The 15,610-nt window shown below is 45.9% G+C and overlaps 1 protein-coding gene across 1 annotated transcript in view; it reads left to right on the top strand.

The window, feature by feature from the left end:
- LOC135538774 (lethal(2) giant larvae protein homolog 1-like) overlaps positions 1 to 15,610 on the top strand; it is a 109,750-nt gene that overhangs the window by 42,066 nt on the left and 52,074 nt on the right. Inside the window, exons 3-7 of the mRNA XM_064964690.1 lie at positions 6,727 to 6,808; positions 9,566 to 9,723; positions 9,919 to 10,065; positions 12,773 to 12,935; positions 13,154 to 13,289. Of these exons, the coding sequence (XP_064820762.1) occupies positions 6,727 to 6,808; positions 9,566 to 9,723; positions 9,919 to 10,065; positions 12,773 to 12,935; positions 13,154 to 13,289 (686 nt within the window). The remainder of the gene's footprint in view (positions 1 to 6,726; positions 6,809 to 9,565; positions 9,724 to 9,918; positions 10,066 to 12,772; positions 12,936 to 13,153; positions 13,290 to 15,610) is intronic.

Here is a 15,610-nt window from a genome sequence, read left to right as displayed (position 1 = left end):
TAGACATGGTGGTGAATAGTAGTTAATTCAACAGGTAGATCAGGTATATAGACATGGTGGTGGTGGTGAATAGTAGTTAATTCAACAGGTGGATCAGGTATATAGACATGGTGGTGGTGAATAGATAGTTAATTGGTGGTGAATAGTAGTTAATTCAACAGGTAGATCAGGTAACATGGTAGATCAGGTATATAGACATGGTGGTGAATAGTAGTTAATTCAACAGGTAGATTAGGTATATAGACATGGTGGTGGTGGTGAATAGTAGTTAATTCAACAGGTAGATCAGGTATATAGACATGGTGGTGGTGAATAGTAGTTAATTCAACAGGTAGATCAGGTATATAGACATGGTGGTGGTGAATAGTAGTTAATTCAACAGGTAGATCAGGTATATAGACATGGTGGTGGTGAATAGTAGTTAATTCAACAGGTAGATCAGGTATATAGACATGGTGGTGAATAGTAGTTAATTCAACAGGTAGATCAGGTATATAGACATGGTGGTGGTGAATAGTAGTTAATTCAACAGGTAGATCAGGTATATAGACATGGTGGTGAATAGTAGTTAATTCAACAGGTAGATCAGGTATATAGACATGGTGGTGAATAGTAGTTAATTCAACAGGTAGATCAGGTATATAGACATGGTGGTGAATAGTAGTTAATTCAACAGGTAGATCAGGTATATAGACATGGTGGTGAATAGTAGTTAATTCAACAGGTAGATCAGGTATATAGACATGGTGGTGGTGAATAGTAGTTAATTCAACAGGTAGATCAGGTATATAGACATGGTGGTGAATAGTAGTTAATTCAACAGGTAGATCAGGTATATAGACATGGTGGTGGTGAATAGTAGTTAATTCAACAGGTAGATCAGGTATATAGACATGGTGGTGGTGAATAGTAGTTAATTCAACAGGTAGATCAGGTATATAGACATGGTGGTGGTGAATAGTAGTTAATTCAACAGGTAGATCAGGTATATAGACATGGTGGTGAATAGTAGTTAATTCAACAGGTAGATCAGGTATATAGACATGGTGGAGGTGAATAGTAGTTAATTCAACAGGTAGATCAGGTATATAGACATGGTGGTGGTGAATAGTAGTTAATTCAACAGGTAGATCAGGTATATAGACATGGTGGTGAATAGTAGTTAATTCAACAGGTAGATCAGGTATATAGACATGGTGGTGAATAGTAGTTAATTCAACAGGTAGATCAGGTATATAGACATGGAGGTGAATAGTAGTTAATTCAACAGGTAGATCAGGTATATAGACATGGTGGTGAATAGTAGTTAATTCAACAGGTAGATCAGGTATATAGACATGGTGGTGAATAGTAGTTAATTCAACAGGTAGATCAGGTATATAGACATGGTGGTGAATAGTAGTTAATTCAACAGGTAGATCAGGTATATAGACATGGTGGTGGTGGTGAATAGTAGTTAATTCAACAGGTAGATCAGGTATATAGACATGGTGGTGGTGAATAGTAGTTAATTCAACAGGTAGATCAGGTATATAGACATGGAGGTGAATAGTAGTTAATTCAACAGGTAGATCAGGTATATAGACATGGTGGTGAATAGTAGTTAATTCAACAGGTAGATCAGGTATATAGACATGGTGGTGAATAGTAGTTAATTCAACAGGTAGATCAGGTATATAGACATGGTGGTGAATAGTAGTTAATTCAACAGGTAGATCAGGTATATAGACATGGTGGTGAATAGTAGTTAATTCAACAGGTAGATCAGGTATATAGACATGGTGGTGAATAGTAGTTAATTCAACAGGTAGATCAGGTATATAGACATGGTGGTGGTGGTGAATAGTAGTTAATTCAACAGGTAGATCAGGTATATAGACATGGTGGTGAATAGTAGTTAATTCAACAGGTAGATCAGGTATATAGACATGGTGGTGGTGGTGAATAGTAGTTAATTCAACAGGTAGATCAGGTATATAGACATGGTGGTGGTGGTGAATAGTAGTTAATTCAACAGGTAGATCAGGTATATAGACATGGTGGTGGTGAATAGTAGTTAATTCAACAGGTAGATCAGGTATATAGACATGGTGGTGAATAGTAGTTAATTCAACAGGTAGATCAGGTATATAGACATGGTGGTGAATAGTAGTTAATTCAACAGGTAGATCAGGTATATAGACATGGTGGTGGTGAATAGTAGTTAATTCAACAGGTAGATCAGGTATATAGACATGGTGGTGGTGAATAGTAGTTAATTCAACAGGTAGATCAGGTATATAGACATGGTGGTGAATAGTAGTTAATTCAACAGGTAGATCAGGTATATAGACATGGTGGTGGTGAATAGTAGTTAATTCAACAGGTAGATCAGGTATATAGACATGGTGGTGAATAGTAGTTAATTCAACAGGTAGATCAGGTATATAGACATGGTGGTGAATAGTAGTTAATTCAACAGGTGGATCAGGTATATAGACATGGTGGTGAATAGTAGTTAATTCAACAGGTAGATCAGGTATATAGACATGGTGGTGAATAGTAGTTAATTCAACAGGTAGATCAGGTATATAGACATGGTGGTGGTGAATAGTAGTTAATTCAACAGGTAGATCAGGTATATAGACATGGTGGTGAATAGTAGTTAATTCAACAGGTAGATCAGGTATATAGACATGGTGGTGGTGGTGAATAGTAGTTAATTCAACAGGTAGATCAGGTATATAGACATGGTGGTGGTGGTGAATAGTAGTTAATTCAACAGGTAGATCAGGTATATAGACATGGTGGTGGTGGTGAATAGTAGTTAATTCAACAGGTAGATCAGGTATATAGACATGGTGGTGGTGGTGAATAGTAGTTAATTCAACAGGTAGATCAGGTATATAGACATGGTGGTGAATAGTAGTTAATTCAACAGGTAGATCAGGTATACAGACATGGTGGTGAATAGTAGTTAATTCAACAGGTGGATCAGGTATATAGACATGGTGGTGGTGGTGAATAGTAGTTAATTCAACAGGTAGATCAGGTATATAGACATGGTGGTGAATAGTAGTTAATTCAACAGGTAGATCAGGTATATAGACATGGTGGTGAATAGTAGTTAATTCAACAGGTAGGTCAGGTATATAGACATGGTGGTGAATAGTAGTTAATTCAACAGGTAGATCAGGTATATAGACATGGTGGTGAATAGTAGTTAATTCAACAGGTAGATCAGGTATATAGACATGGTGGTGGTGAATAGTAGTTAATTCAACAGGTAGATCAGGTATATAGACATGGTGGTGAATAGTAGTTAATTCAACAGGTAGATCAGGTATATAGACATGGTGGTGGTGGTGAATAGTAGTTAATTCAACAGGTAGATCAGGTATATAGACATGGTGGTGGTGAATAGTAGTTAATTCAACAGGTAGATCAGGTATATAGACATGGTGGTGAATAGTAGTTAATTCAACAGGTAGATCAGGTATATAGACATGGTGGTGGTGAATAGTAGTTAATTCAACAGGTAGATCAGGTATATAGACATGGTGGTGAATAGTAGTTAATTCAACAGGTAGATCAGGTATATAGACATGGTGGTGGTGAATAGTAGTTAATTCAACAGGTAGATCAGGTATATAGACATGGTGGTGGTGAATAGTAGTTAATTCAACAGACATGGTGGTGGTGAATAGTAGTTAATTCAACAGGTAGATCAGGTATATAGACATGGTGGTGGTGGTGAATAGTAGTTAATTCAACAGGTAGATCAGGTATATAGACATGGTGGTGGTGAATAGTAGTTAATTCAACAGGTAGATCAGGTATATAGACATGGTGGTGAATAGTAGTTAATTCAACAGGTAGATCAGGTATATAGACATGGTGGTGGTGGTGAATAGTAGTTAATTCAACAGGTAGATCAGGTATATAGACATGGTGGTGGTGGTGAATAGTAGTTAATTCAACAGGTAGATCAGGTATATAGACATGGTGGTGAATAGTAGTTAATTCAACAGGTAGATCAGGTATATAGACATGGTGGTGGTGAATAGTAGTTAATTCAACAGGTAGATCAGGTATATAGACATGGTGGTGAATAGTAGTTAATTCAACAGGTAGATCAGGTATATAGACATGGTGGTGAATAGTAGTTAATTCAACAGGTGGATCAGGTATATAGACATGGTGGTGAATAGTAGTTAATTCAACAGGTAGATCAGGTATATAGACATGGTGGTGGTGAATAGTAGTTAATTCAACAGGTAGATCAGGTATATAGACATGGTGGTGAATAGTAGTTAATTCAACAGGTAGATCAGGTATATAGACATGGTGGTGGTGAATAGTAGTTAATTCAACAGGTAGATCAGGTATATAGACATGGTGGTGAATAGTAGTTAATTCAACAGGTAGATCAGGTATATAGACATGGTGGTGAATAGTAGTTAATTCAACAGGTAGGTCAGGTATATAGACATGGTGGTGGTGAATAGTAGTTAATTCAACAGGTAGATCAGGTATATAGACATGGTAGTCTATGATGAGATGAGGCCTGTTATTTTTATCATAGGTACGCTTAAACTATGACAGACAAAATGAGAAAAAAAAATCCATAAAATCACATTGTAGGATTTTTAATGAATCTATTTGCACATTATGGTGGAAAATAAGTATTTGGTCAATAACAAAAGTTTATCTCAATACTTTGTTATATACCCTTTGTTGGCAATGACAGAGGTCAAACATTTTCTGTAAGTCTTCACAAGGTTTTCACACACTGTTGCTGGTATTTTGGCCCATTCCTCCATGCAGATATCCTCTAGAGCAGTGATGTTTTGGTGCTGTTTCTGGGCAACACGGACTTTCAACTCCCTCCAAAGATTTTCTATGGGGTTGAGATCTGAAGACTGGCTAGGCCACTCCGGGACCTTGAAATGCTTCTTACGAAGCCACTCCTTCGTTGCCCGGGCGATGTGTTTGGGATCATTGTCATGCTGAAAGACCCGGCCACGTTTCATCTTCAATGCCCTTGCTGATGGAAGGAGGTTTTCACTCAAAATCTCACGATACATGGCCCCATTCATTCTTTCCTTTACACGGATCAGTCGTTCTGGTCCCTTTGCAGAAAAACAGCCCCAAAGCATGATGTTTCCACCCCCATGCTTCACAGTAGGTATGGTGTTCTTTGGATGCAACTCAGCATTCTTTGTCCTCCAAACTCGACGAGTTGAGTTTTTACCAAAAAGTTATATTTTGGTTTCATCTGACCATATGACATTCCCCCAATCTTCTTCTGGATCATCCAAATGCTCTCTAGCAAACTTCAGACGGGCCTGGACATGTACTGGCTTAAGCAGGGGGGTACGTCTGGCACTGCAGGATTTGAGTCCCTGGCGGCGTAGTGTGTTACTGATGGTAGGCGTTGTTACTTTGGTCCCAGCTCTCTGCAGGTCATTCACTAGGTCCCCCCGTGTGGTTCTGGGATTTTTGCTCACCGTTCTTGTGATCATTTTGACCCCACGGGGTGAGATCCTGCGTGGAGCCCCAGATCGAGGGAGATTATCAGTGGTCTTGTATGTCTTCCATTTCCTAATAATTGCTCCCATAATTTGCAAATAAATTCATTAAAAATCCTACAATGTGATTTTCTGGATTTTATTTCTCATTTTGTCTGTCATAGTTGAAGTGTACCTATGATGAACATTACAGGCTTCTCTCATCTTTTTAAGTGGGAGAACTTGCACAATTGGTGGCTGACTAAATACTTTTTTGCCCCACCGTGGCTGTGTGAACTGACTGTGCTGTGTGTATATAGCTGTATCCCTTGACTGTGCTGTGTGTATATAGCTGTGTGTATATAGCTGTGTGTATATAGCTGTGTCCCTTGACTGTGCTGTGTGTGTATAGCTGTGTGTATATAGCTGTATTCCTTGACTGTGCTGTGTGTATATAGCTGTATCCCTTGACTGTGCTGTGTGTATATAGCTGTATTCCTTGACTGTGCTGTGTGTATATAGCTGTGTGTATATAGCTGTGTGTATATAGCTGTGTGTATATATCTGTGTGTATATAGCTGTGTGTATATAGCTGTGTGTATATAGCTGTATTCCTTGACTGTGCTGTGTGTATATAGCTGTGTGTATTTAGCTGTATCCCTTGACTGTGCTGTGTGTATATAGCTGTGTGTATATAGCTGTATTCCTTGACTGTGCTGTGTGTATATAGCTGTGTGTATATAGCTGTGTGTATATAGCTGTGTGTATATAGCTGTATTCCTTGACTGTGCTGTGTGTATATAGCTGTATTCCTTGACTGTGCTGTGTGTATATAGCTGTGTGTATATAGCTGTGTGTATATAGCTGTATTCCTTGACTGTGCTGTGTGTATATAGCTGTGTGTATATAGCTGTGTGTATATAGCTGTGTGTATATAGCTGTATTCCTTGACTGTGCTGTGTGTATATAGCTGTGTGTATATAGCTGTGTGTGTATATAGCTGTATTCCTTGACTGTGCTGTGTGTATATAGCTGTGTGTATATAGCTGTATTCCTTGACTGTGCTGTGTGTATATAGCTGTGTGTATATAGCTGTGTGTATATAGCTGTGTCCCTTGACTGTGCTGTGTGTATATAGCTGTGTGTATATAGCTGTGTGTATATAGCTGTGTCCCTTGACTGTGCTGTGTGTATATAGCTGTGTGTATATAGCTGTATTCCTTGACTGTGCTGTTAGTTATGGATCTCCAGGGGTGGAGTTTACAGGACTACACAGAGACACTGCAGCCGTAGCGCAGATACACTTCCTCCAAGGACAGGTAAGACTGTTAGGTCACTTCCTGTAGGACATGTAGGACAGGTAAGACTGTTAGGTCACTTCCTGTAGGACAGGTAAGACTGTAAGGTCACTTCCTCCGAGGACGGGTAAGACTGTTAGGTCACTTCCTGTAGAACCGGTAAGACTGTTAGATCACTTCCTCCAAGGACGGGTAAGACTGTTAGGTCACTTCCTCCAAGGACGGGTAAGACTGTTAGGTCACTTCCTCCAAGGACAGGTAAGACTGTTAGGTCACTTCCTCCAAGGACAGGTAAGACTGTTAGGTCACCTCCTCCAAGGACAGGTAAGACTGTTAGGTCACTTCCTCCAAGGACGGGTAAGACTGTTAGGTCACTTCCTCCAAGGACAGGTAAGACTGTCAGGTCACTTCCTCCAAGGACGGGTAAGACTGTTAGGTCACTTCCCGTAGGACAGGTAAGACTGTTAGGTCACTTCCTCCAAGGACGGGTAAGACTGTTAGGTCACTTCCTCCAAGGACGGGTAAGACTGTTAGGTCACTTCCTCCAAGGACGGGTAAGACTGTTAGGTCACTTCTTGTAGGACAGGTAAGACTGTTAGGTCACTTCCTCCAAGGACGGGTAAGACTGTTAGGTCACTTCCTCCAAGGACGGGTAAGACTGTTAGGTCACTTCCTCCAAGGACAGGTAAGACTGTTAGGTCACTTCCTCCAAGGACAGGTAAGACTGTTAGGTCACCTCCTCCAAGGACAGGTAAGACTGTTAGGTCACTTCCTCCAAGGACGGGTAAGACTGTTAGGTCACTTCCTCCAAGGACAGGTAAGACTGTCAGGTCACTTCCTCCAAGGACGGGTAAGACTGTTAGGTCACTTCCTCCAAGGACGGGTAAGACTGTTAGGTCACTTCCTCCAAGGACAGGTAAGACTGTTAGGTCACTTCCTCCAAGGACAGGTAAGACTGTTAGGTCACTTCCTCCAAGGACAGGTAAGACTGTTAGGTCACTTCTTCTACAGATATGGTTAGACGAGGAGGTCCTCGGTTTTGTTTTGAGAGATCTGGGATTTCTCCAGGATTTCAGCCAGTATTTAGGTCAGGAATGGGCCACGAGCGGCCGGCACGCTGCCCTGAGTTCCTCTGTGGAGATGGGAGAACCTTCCAGAAGGACAGCCTCTTTCAGTAGGTCTACGGATCAATTTACTTTGAAACAAAATGTCCTCTCTGCCTCCAGGATGGGGGCCAGTCAAATGTTTTGCCCTCGAGGAGGTGGTGTGGCAGGGTAGCCTTGTGGTTAGAGCGTTGGACTAGTAACCGGAAGGTTGCAAGTTCAAACCCCTGAGCTGACAAGGTACAAATCTGTCTTTCTGCCCCTGAACAGGCAGTTAACCCACTGTTCCCAGGCCGTCATTGAAAATAAGAATGTGTTCTTAACTGACTTGCCTAGTTAAATAAAGGTAAGGAAAAAGAGGCTACTGGTATAATGCCTTCAGTCCCTCCACATTGGTTTTAGTTATTTCTGCAGTCTAAAATGCTTTATTGTGCTCCAACAATCATGACAATATGCAATGATTTTATCTATCTTAATATTTCATGACAATATGCAATGATTTTTGTCCAATTTGTCATGAAAATGCGCTGAGGGGAAAAGTTTGTTGGCGTGGCTTGATTGAACCATATTATGTGGTAGATTTGAATTTAAAAGGGACCCCCATTAGTTCCTGCCAAGGCAGCAGCTACTCTTCCTGGGGTTTATTATGGATCCCCATTAGTTCCTGCCAAGGCAGCAGCTGCTCTTCCTGGGGTTTATTATGGATCCCCATTAGTTCCTGCCAAGGCAGCAGCTACTCTTCCTGGGGTTTATTATGGATCCCCATTAGTTCCTGCCAAGGCAGCAGCTACTCTTCCTGGGGTTTATTATGGATCCCCATTAGTTCCTGCCAAGGCAGCAGCTACTCTTCCTGGGGTTTATTAGGGATCCCCATTAGTTCCTGCCAAGGCAGCAGCTACTCTTCCTGGGGTTTATTATGGATCCCCATTAGTTCCTGCCAAGTCAGCAGCTACTCTTCCTGGGGTTTATTATGGATCCCCATTAGTTCCTGCCAAGGCAGCAGCTACTCTTCCTGGGGTTTATTGTGGATTCCCATTAGTTCCTGCCAAGGCAGCAGCTACTATTCCAGGGGTTTATTAGGGATCCCCATTAGTTCCTGTCAAGGCAGCAGCTACTCTTCCTGGGGTTTATTATGGACCCCCATTAGCTCAGCTACTCTTCCTGGGGTTTATTATGGATCCCCATTAGTTCCTGCCAAGGCATCGTACGTGTCTAGAGTGGCCGCGTGCGTATCTAGTGGCCGCGTGCGTATCCTAAATGTCCTGGATTGGTTGAAATTGGAAGCCCTCTTTTTGTACGACGCCGATGGGGTCAGTTTTAGGCAATAATGCAACGATGTGACTGTTTTTATTGCAGAAATAGTGTGGTGATTGGTTAAATATGCCCTCGCATAATTTGCAGGGGATTGTTGATTTGACAAAAACGTGTGATGGCGTGTGATCCTGGATTTGACTGTTGCACTGTTGGGATTTAAATAGTTTAACTGCACAAATCAGTTGACTGCATACCCACAAGCCACTGCAGCCCCTCATGATGAGGTCAGATATTTTGTAGCCCCCCTCATCAAAGTTGTCCATCCCTGGTTTTAGGTGCTAGGTTTATTTTTATTTACAAATTCACCCTTCAGTCCCTCCTTCCTGGTCTGTGATGTCATCCTGGTATTGTGCTCTGATAGGGCCGTCTGTTGTCGCTGCTTGATGACAACACGCTGCACCTGTGGGAGCTGGGCGGAGCTTCCCGGGACAGGGGAGGGGCTAAGAGAGAGGGCGTAGTCTACCTGGAAGAAAAACGCAACTACAGTCTCTTGGGACGACCTGGACTAGAGAGCTGCAGGTACACACACACACGCACACATGCACACACACCACACACCACACACACGTACACATGCACACATGCACACACACACACACACACACACACACACACACACACACACACACACACACAGTGAGACACTTGGAACGCATACATACACAGAGACATACATGTATGTGTGTGTTATAATGTGTGTGATGTTGTCTCCAGTGCGAGCCGTGTGACAGTTCTGCTGTTGTTGAGGTCATGTGACCTGCTGTGTGTCGGCACCGAGGGAGGGGGCATACACTTCCTGGATCTGCCACGCCTCTCGTTGAGGGATAACCAATCACTCCTGCTGGACCAGGTGATGCAGAGGTGAGTGACAGGTGCTTCAGCCAGTGGGAGGAGGCAGTGTGGGTCTGTTCTAGAATGGGTTGGGTTCTCCAGGTTCCATCCTGGTCAGCTGAGAGGAGAGCTGTCACAGGTGTGTATCTATGTTGTGTGTACATTTCCCACTGCTCCTGTTCTCATGGTCGTTAGGGGGAAGGGCCTCCTGTTCTCATGGTCGTTAGGGGGAAGGGCCTCCTGTTCTCATGGTCGTTAGGGGGAAGGGCCTCCTGTTGTCATGGTCGTTAGGGAAAGAAGGGCTTTCTGTTGTCATGGTTGTTAGGGGGAAGGGCCTCCTGTTGTCATGGTCGTTAGGGGGAAGGGCCTCCTGTTGTCATGGTCGTTAGGGGAAGGGCCTCCTGTTGTCATGGTCGTTAGGGAAAGAAGGGCTTTCTGTTGTCATGGTTGTTAGGGGGAAGGGCCTCCTGTTGTCATGGTCGTTAGGGGGAAGGGCCTCCTGTTGTCATGGTCGTTAGGGAAAGAAGGGCTTTCTGTTGTCATGGTTGTTAGGGGGAAGAGCCTTGACTCGGTGCTAACGAGGGCTCAACATCACATCACAGAGAGGGGGCTGGAGGTTCAGAGGGTGAGGGATGAGGGAGAGAGAGGGGGCTGGAGGTTCAGAGGGTGAGGGATGAGGGAGAGAGAGGGGGCTGGAGGTTCAGAGGGTGAGGGATGAGGGAGAGAGAGGGGGCTGGAGGTTGAGGGTGAGGGATGAGGTGAGGGAGAGAGAGGGGCTGGAAGTTCAGAGGGTGAGGGATGAGGGAGAGAGAGGGGGCTGGCGGTTCAGAGGGTGAGGGATGAGGGAGAGAGAGGGGCTGGAGGTTCAGAGGGTGAGGGGTGAGGTAAGGGAGAGAGAGGGGGCTGGAGGTTCAGAGGGTGAGGGGTGAGGTGAGGGAGAGAGAGGGGGCTGGAGGTTCAGAGGGTGAGGGATGAGGGAGAGAGAGGGGGCTGGAGGTTCAGAGGGTGAGGGATGAGGGAGAGAGAGGGGCTGGAGGTTCAGAGGGTGAGGGATGAGGGAGAGAGGGGGCTGGAGGTTCAGAGGGTGAGGGGTGAGGGAGAGAGAAGGGGCTGGAGGTTCAGAGGGTGAGGGATGAGGGAGAGAGAGGGGGCTGGAGGTTCAGAGGGTGAGGGGTGAGGTGAGGGAGAGAGAGGGGGCTGGAGGTTCAGAGGGTGAGGGGTGAGGTGAGGGAGAGGGGGCTGGAGGTTCAGAGGGTGAGGGATGAGGGAGAGAGAGGGGGCTGGAGGTTCAGAGGGTGAGGGATGAGGGAGAGGGAGGGGGCTGGAGGTTCAGAGGGTGAGGGATGGGACAGGGTGTTGGGGTTGAGAGGGTGAGAGACGGGGAGATGGAGAGACACAATGAAATGCTTTGTGGGTAATGTTTGTGGTTCGGTGGTTCTGGCGACCATCCTTTCTGCTGGACTGCCCTCCCCTCAGTCACTGTGTGGAGGGGGACACAATTCCACTCTGGGGGGGTGAGATCCTATCAGTCTTGGTTCTGCGTCATCTGAATCACTACACTTCTCTCCTCAGTCACTGTGTGGAAGGGGACACAATCCCTACACTTCTCTCCTCAGTCACTGTGTGGAAGGGGACACAATCACTACACTTCTCTCCTCAGTCACTGTGTGGAAGGGGACACAATCACTACACTTCTCTCCTCAGTCACTGTGTGGAAGGGGACACAATCACTACACTTCTCTCCTCAGTCACTGTGTGGAAGGGGACACAATCACTACACTTCTCTCCTCAGTCACTGTGTGGAAGGGGACACAATCACTACACTTCTCTCCTCAGTCACTGTGTGGAAGGGGACACAATCCCTACACTTCTCTCCTCAGTCACTGTGTGGAAGGGGACACAATCACTACACTTCTCTCCTCAGTCACTGTGTGGAGGGGGACACAATCCCTACACTTCTCTCCTCAGTCACTGTGTGGAGGGGGACACAATCACTACACTTCTCTCCTCTGCTTTCTTCTCTGGGCTCGGTTCTGCCCAAACTGCTGTCACTTTTCATTGGCTGATGTATGCTGATTGTCTGGCTGGTGGCGTTTTTCAGCGTACCTGAGGGATACAGGTGGCTGATGGGTAACGGTGTTTTTCAGCGTACCACAGGTGGCTGATGGGTAACGGTGTTTTTCAGCGTACCTGAGGACTACAGGTGGCTGATGGGTAACGGTGTTTTTCAGCGTACCTGAGGACTACAGGTGGCTGATGGGTAACGGTGTTTTTCAGCGTACCTGAGGACTACAGGTGGCTGATGGGTAACGGTGTTTTTCAGCGTACCTGAGGACTACAGGTGGCTGATGGGTAACGGTGTTTTTCAGCCTACCTGAGGACTACAGGTGGCTGATGGGTAACGGTGTTTTTCAGCCTACCTGAGGACTACAGGTGGCTGATGGGTAACGGTGTTTTTCAGCCTACCTGAGGACTACAGGTGGCTGATGGGTAACGGTGTTTTTCAGCGTACCTGAGGACTACAGGTGGCTGATGGGTAACGGTGTTTTTCAGCCTACCTGAGGACTACAGGTGGCTGATGGGTAACGGTGTTTTTCAGCCTACCTGAGGACTACAGGTGGCTGATGGGTAACGGTGTTTTTCAGCCTACCTGAGGACTACAGGTGGCTGATGGGTAACGGTGTTTTTCAGCCTACCTGAGGACTACAGGTGGCTGATGGGTAACGGTGTTTTTCAGCCTACCTGAGGACTACAGGTGTGGGAAGTCTCTGGGACCGGTGGAGTCGTTACAGGAACACCCCAAGCAGCCAGGGAAGATTCTGATTGGCTACAGCAGAGGCCTGGTCGTCCTATGGGATCTCAGCACCCGCAACGCAGAACACATGTTTCTGGGAAAACAGGTAAATATAAACTGGACAAAAATATAACTACAGCTCTGTCTGTCTTTCATGGCTCTTTGTTAGAAGTCTTTCTGTCTAGCCTGTCGTTGTATTGCACCTCTCTACTCTCCTTCCATTGTTCAAGGAAGTTCATTTGTTCATATTGTGCTACTAGGGGCCAATAATACAGCTAAATACAGTGTGTGTGTGTGTGTGTGTGTGTGTGTGTGTCTCTGCAGCAGCTGGAGTCCCTGGTGTGGGAACGTTCCGGTAGCTCCTTCGTCAGTTCCCATAGCGACGGGGGGTACAGCGTGTGGGCTGTTGCCAGTGGTAACACGTACACACACCAGCCTGTGTCCTCGTCCATCCCCTATGGTGAGAGACAGACATACACAACCCCCCTTAACCCCTACACACACACACCCTAAGCCCTACACACACTCCCTAACCCCTACACACACACACACACACACACACTCCCTAACCCCCACACACACACACACACACACACACACACTCCCTAACCCCTACACACACACACACACACTCCCTAACCCCTACACACACACACACACACTCCCTAACCCCTACACACACACACACACACTCCCTAACCCCTACACACACACACACACACACACACACTCCCTAACCCCTACACACACACACACACACTCCCTAACCCCTACACACACACACACTCCCTAACCCCTACACACACACACACACACTCCCTAACCCCTACACACACACACACACACCCTAAACCCCTACACACACACACACACACACCCTAAACCCCTACACACACACCCTAACCCCTACACACACACACACACACCCTAACCCATACACACACACACACACACTCCCTAACCCCTACACACACACACACACACACACACACACACTCCCTAACCCCTACACACACACACACACACACACTCCCTAACCCCTACACACACACACACACACACACACACACACACACACTCCCTAACTCCTATACACACACACACACACACACACACACACCCTTACACCCTAACCTTTGTTGTCCTTTGTTGTCCCTGTCCTTGGGACCTCATTAACTCCTTGTCATCTCGTTGTGTCTCAGGTCCGTTCCCTTGGGACCTCATTAACTCCTTGTCGTCTGTCTTGTTGTGTCTCAGGTCCGTTCCCTTGGGACCTCATTAACTCCTTGTCATCTCGTTGTGTCTCAGGTCCGTTCCCTTGGGACCTCATTAACTCCTTGTCGTCTTGTTGTGTCTCAGGTCCGTTCCCTTTAGACCTCATTAACTCCTTGTCATCTCGTTGTGTCTCAGGTCCGTTCCCTTTAGACCTCATTAACTCCTTGTCATCTCGTTGTGTCTCAGGTCCGTTCCCTTGGGACCTCATTAACTCCTTGTCGTCTCGTTGTGTCTCAGGTCCGTTCCCTTGGGACCTCATTAACTCCTTGTCGTCTCGTTGTGTCTCAAGTCCGTTCCCTTGGGACCTCATTAACTCCTTGTCGTCTTTCTCGTTGTGTCTCAGGTCCGTTCCCTTGGGACCTCATTAACTCCTTGTCGTCTGTCTTGTTGTGTCTCAGGTCCGTTCCCTTTGGACCTCATTAACACCTTGTCATCTCGTTGTGTCTCAGGTCCGTTCCTTGGGACCTCATTAACTCCTTGTCATCTCGTTGTGTCTCAGGTCCGTTCCCTTGGGACCTCATTAACTCCTTGTCATCTCGTTGTGTCTCAGGTCCGTTCCCTTGGGACCTCATCAACTCCTTGTCGTCTGTCTTGTTGTGTCTCAGGTCCGTTCCCTTGGAACCTCATTAACCCCTTGTCATCTCGTTGTGTCTCAGGTCCGTTCCTTGGGACCTCATCAACTCCTTGTCATCTCGTTGTGTCTCAGGTCCATTCCCTTGGGACCTCATTAACTCCTTGTCGTCTGTCTTGTTGTGTCTCAGGTCCGTTCCTTGGGACCTCATTAACTCCTTGTCATCTCGTTGTGTCTCAGGTCCGTTCCCTTGGGACCACATTAACTCCTTGTCATCTCGTTGTGTCTCAGGTCCGTTCCCTTGGGACCTCATTAACTCCTTGTCGTCTCGTTGTGTCTCAGGTCCGTTCCCTTGGGACCTCATCAACTCCTTGTCGTCTGTCTTGTTGTGTCTCAGGTCTGTTCCCTTGGGACCTCATTAACCCCTTGTCATCTCGTTGTGTCTCAGGTCCGTTCCCTTGGGACCTCATTAACTCCTTGTCATCTCGTTGTGTCTCAGGTCCGTTCCCTTGGGACCTCATCAACTCCTTGTCGTCTGTCTCGTTGTGTCTCAGGTCCGTTCCCTTGGGACCTCATTAACCCCTTGTCATCTCGTTGTGTCTCAGGTCCGTTCCCTTGGGACTTCATTAACTCCTTGTCATCTCGTTGTGTCTCAGGTCCGTTCCCTTGGGACCTCATTAACTCCTTGTCATCTCGTTGTGTCTCAGGTCCGTTCCCTTGGGACCTCATTAACTCCTTGTCATCTCGTTGTGTCTCAGGTCCGTTCCCTTGGGACCTCATTAACTCCTTGTCATCTCGTTGTGTCTCAGGTCCGTTCCCTTGGGACCTCATTAACTCCTTGTCATCTTGTTGTGTCTCAGGTCCGTTCCTTGGGACCTCATTAACTCCTTGTCATCTCGTTGTGTCTCAGGTCCGTTCCCTTGGGACCTCATTAA

The sequence above is a fragment of the Oncorhynchus masou genome, unplaced genomic scaffold (genome assembly GCF_036934945.1).
Source record: "Oncorhynchus masou masou isolate Uvic2021 unplaced genomic scaffold, UVic_Omas_1.1 unplaced_scaffold_181, whole genome shotgun sequence".
In the NCBI taxonomy this organism is placed as follows: domain Eukaryota; kingdom Metazoa; phylum Chordata; class Actinopteri; order Salmoniformes; family Salmonidae; genus Oncorhynchus; species Oncorhynchus masou.
This window is presented reverse-complemented; position numbering and strand designations above follow the sequence as displayed.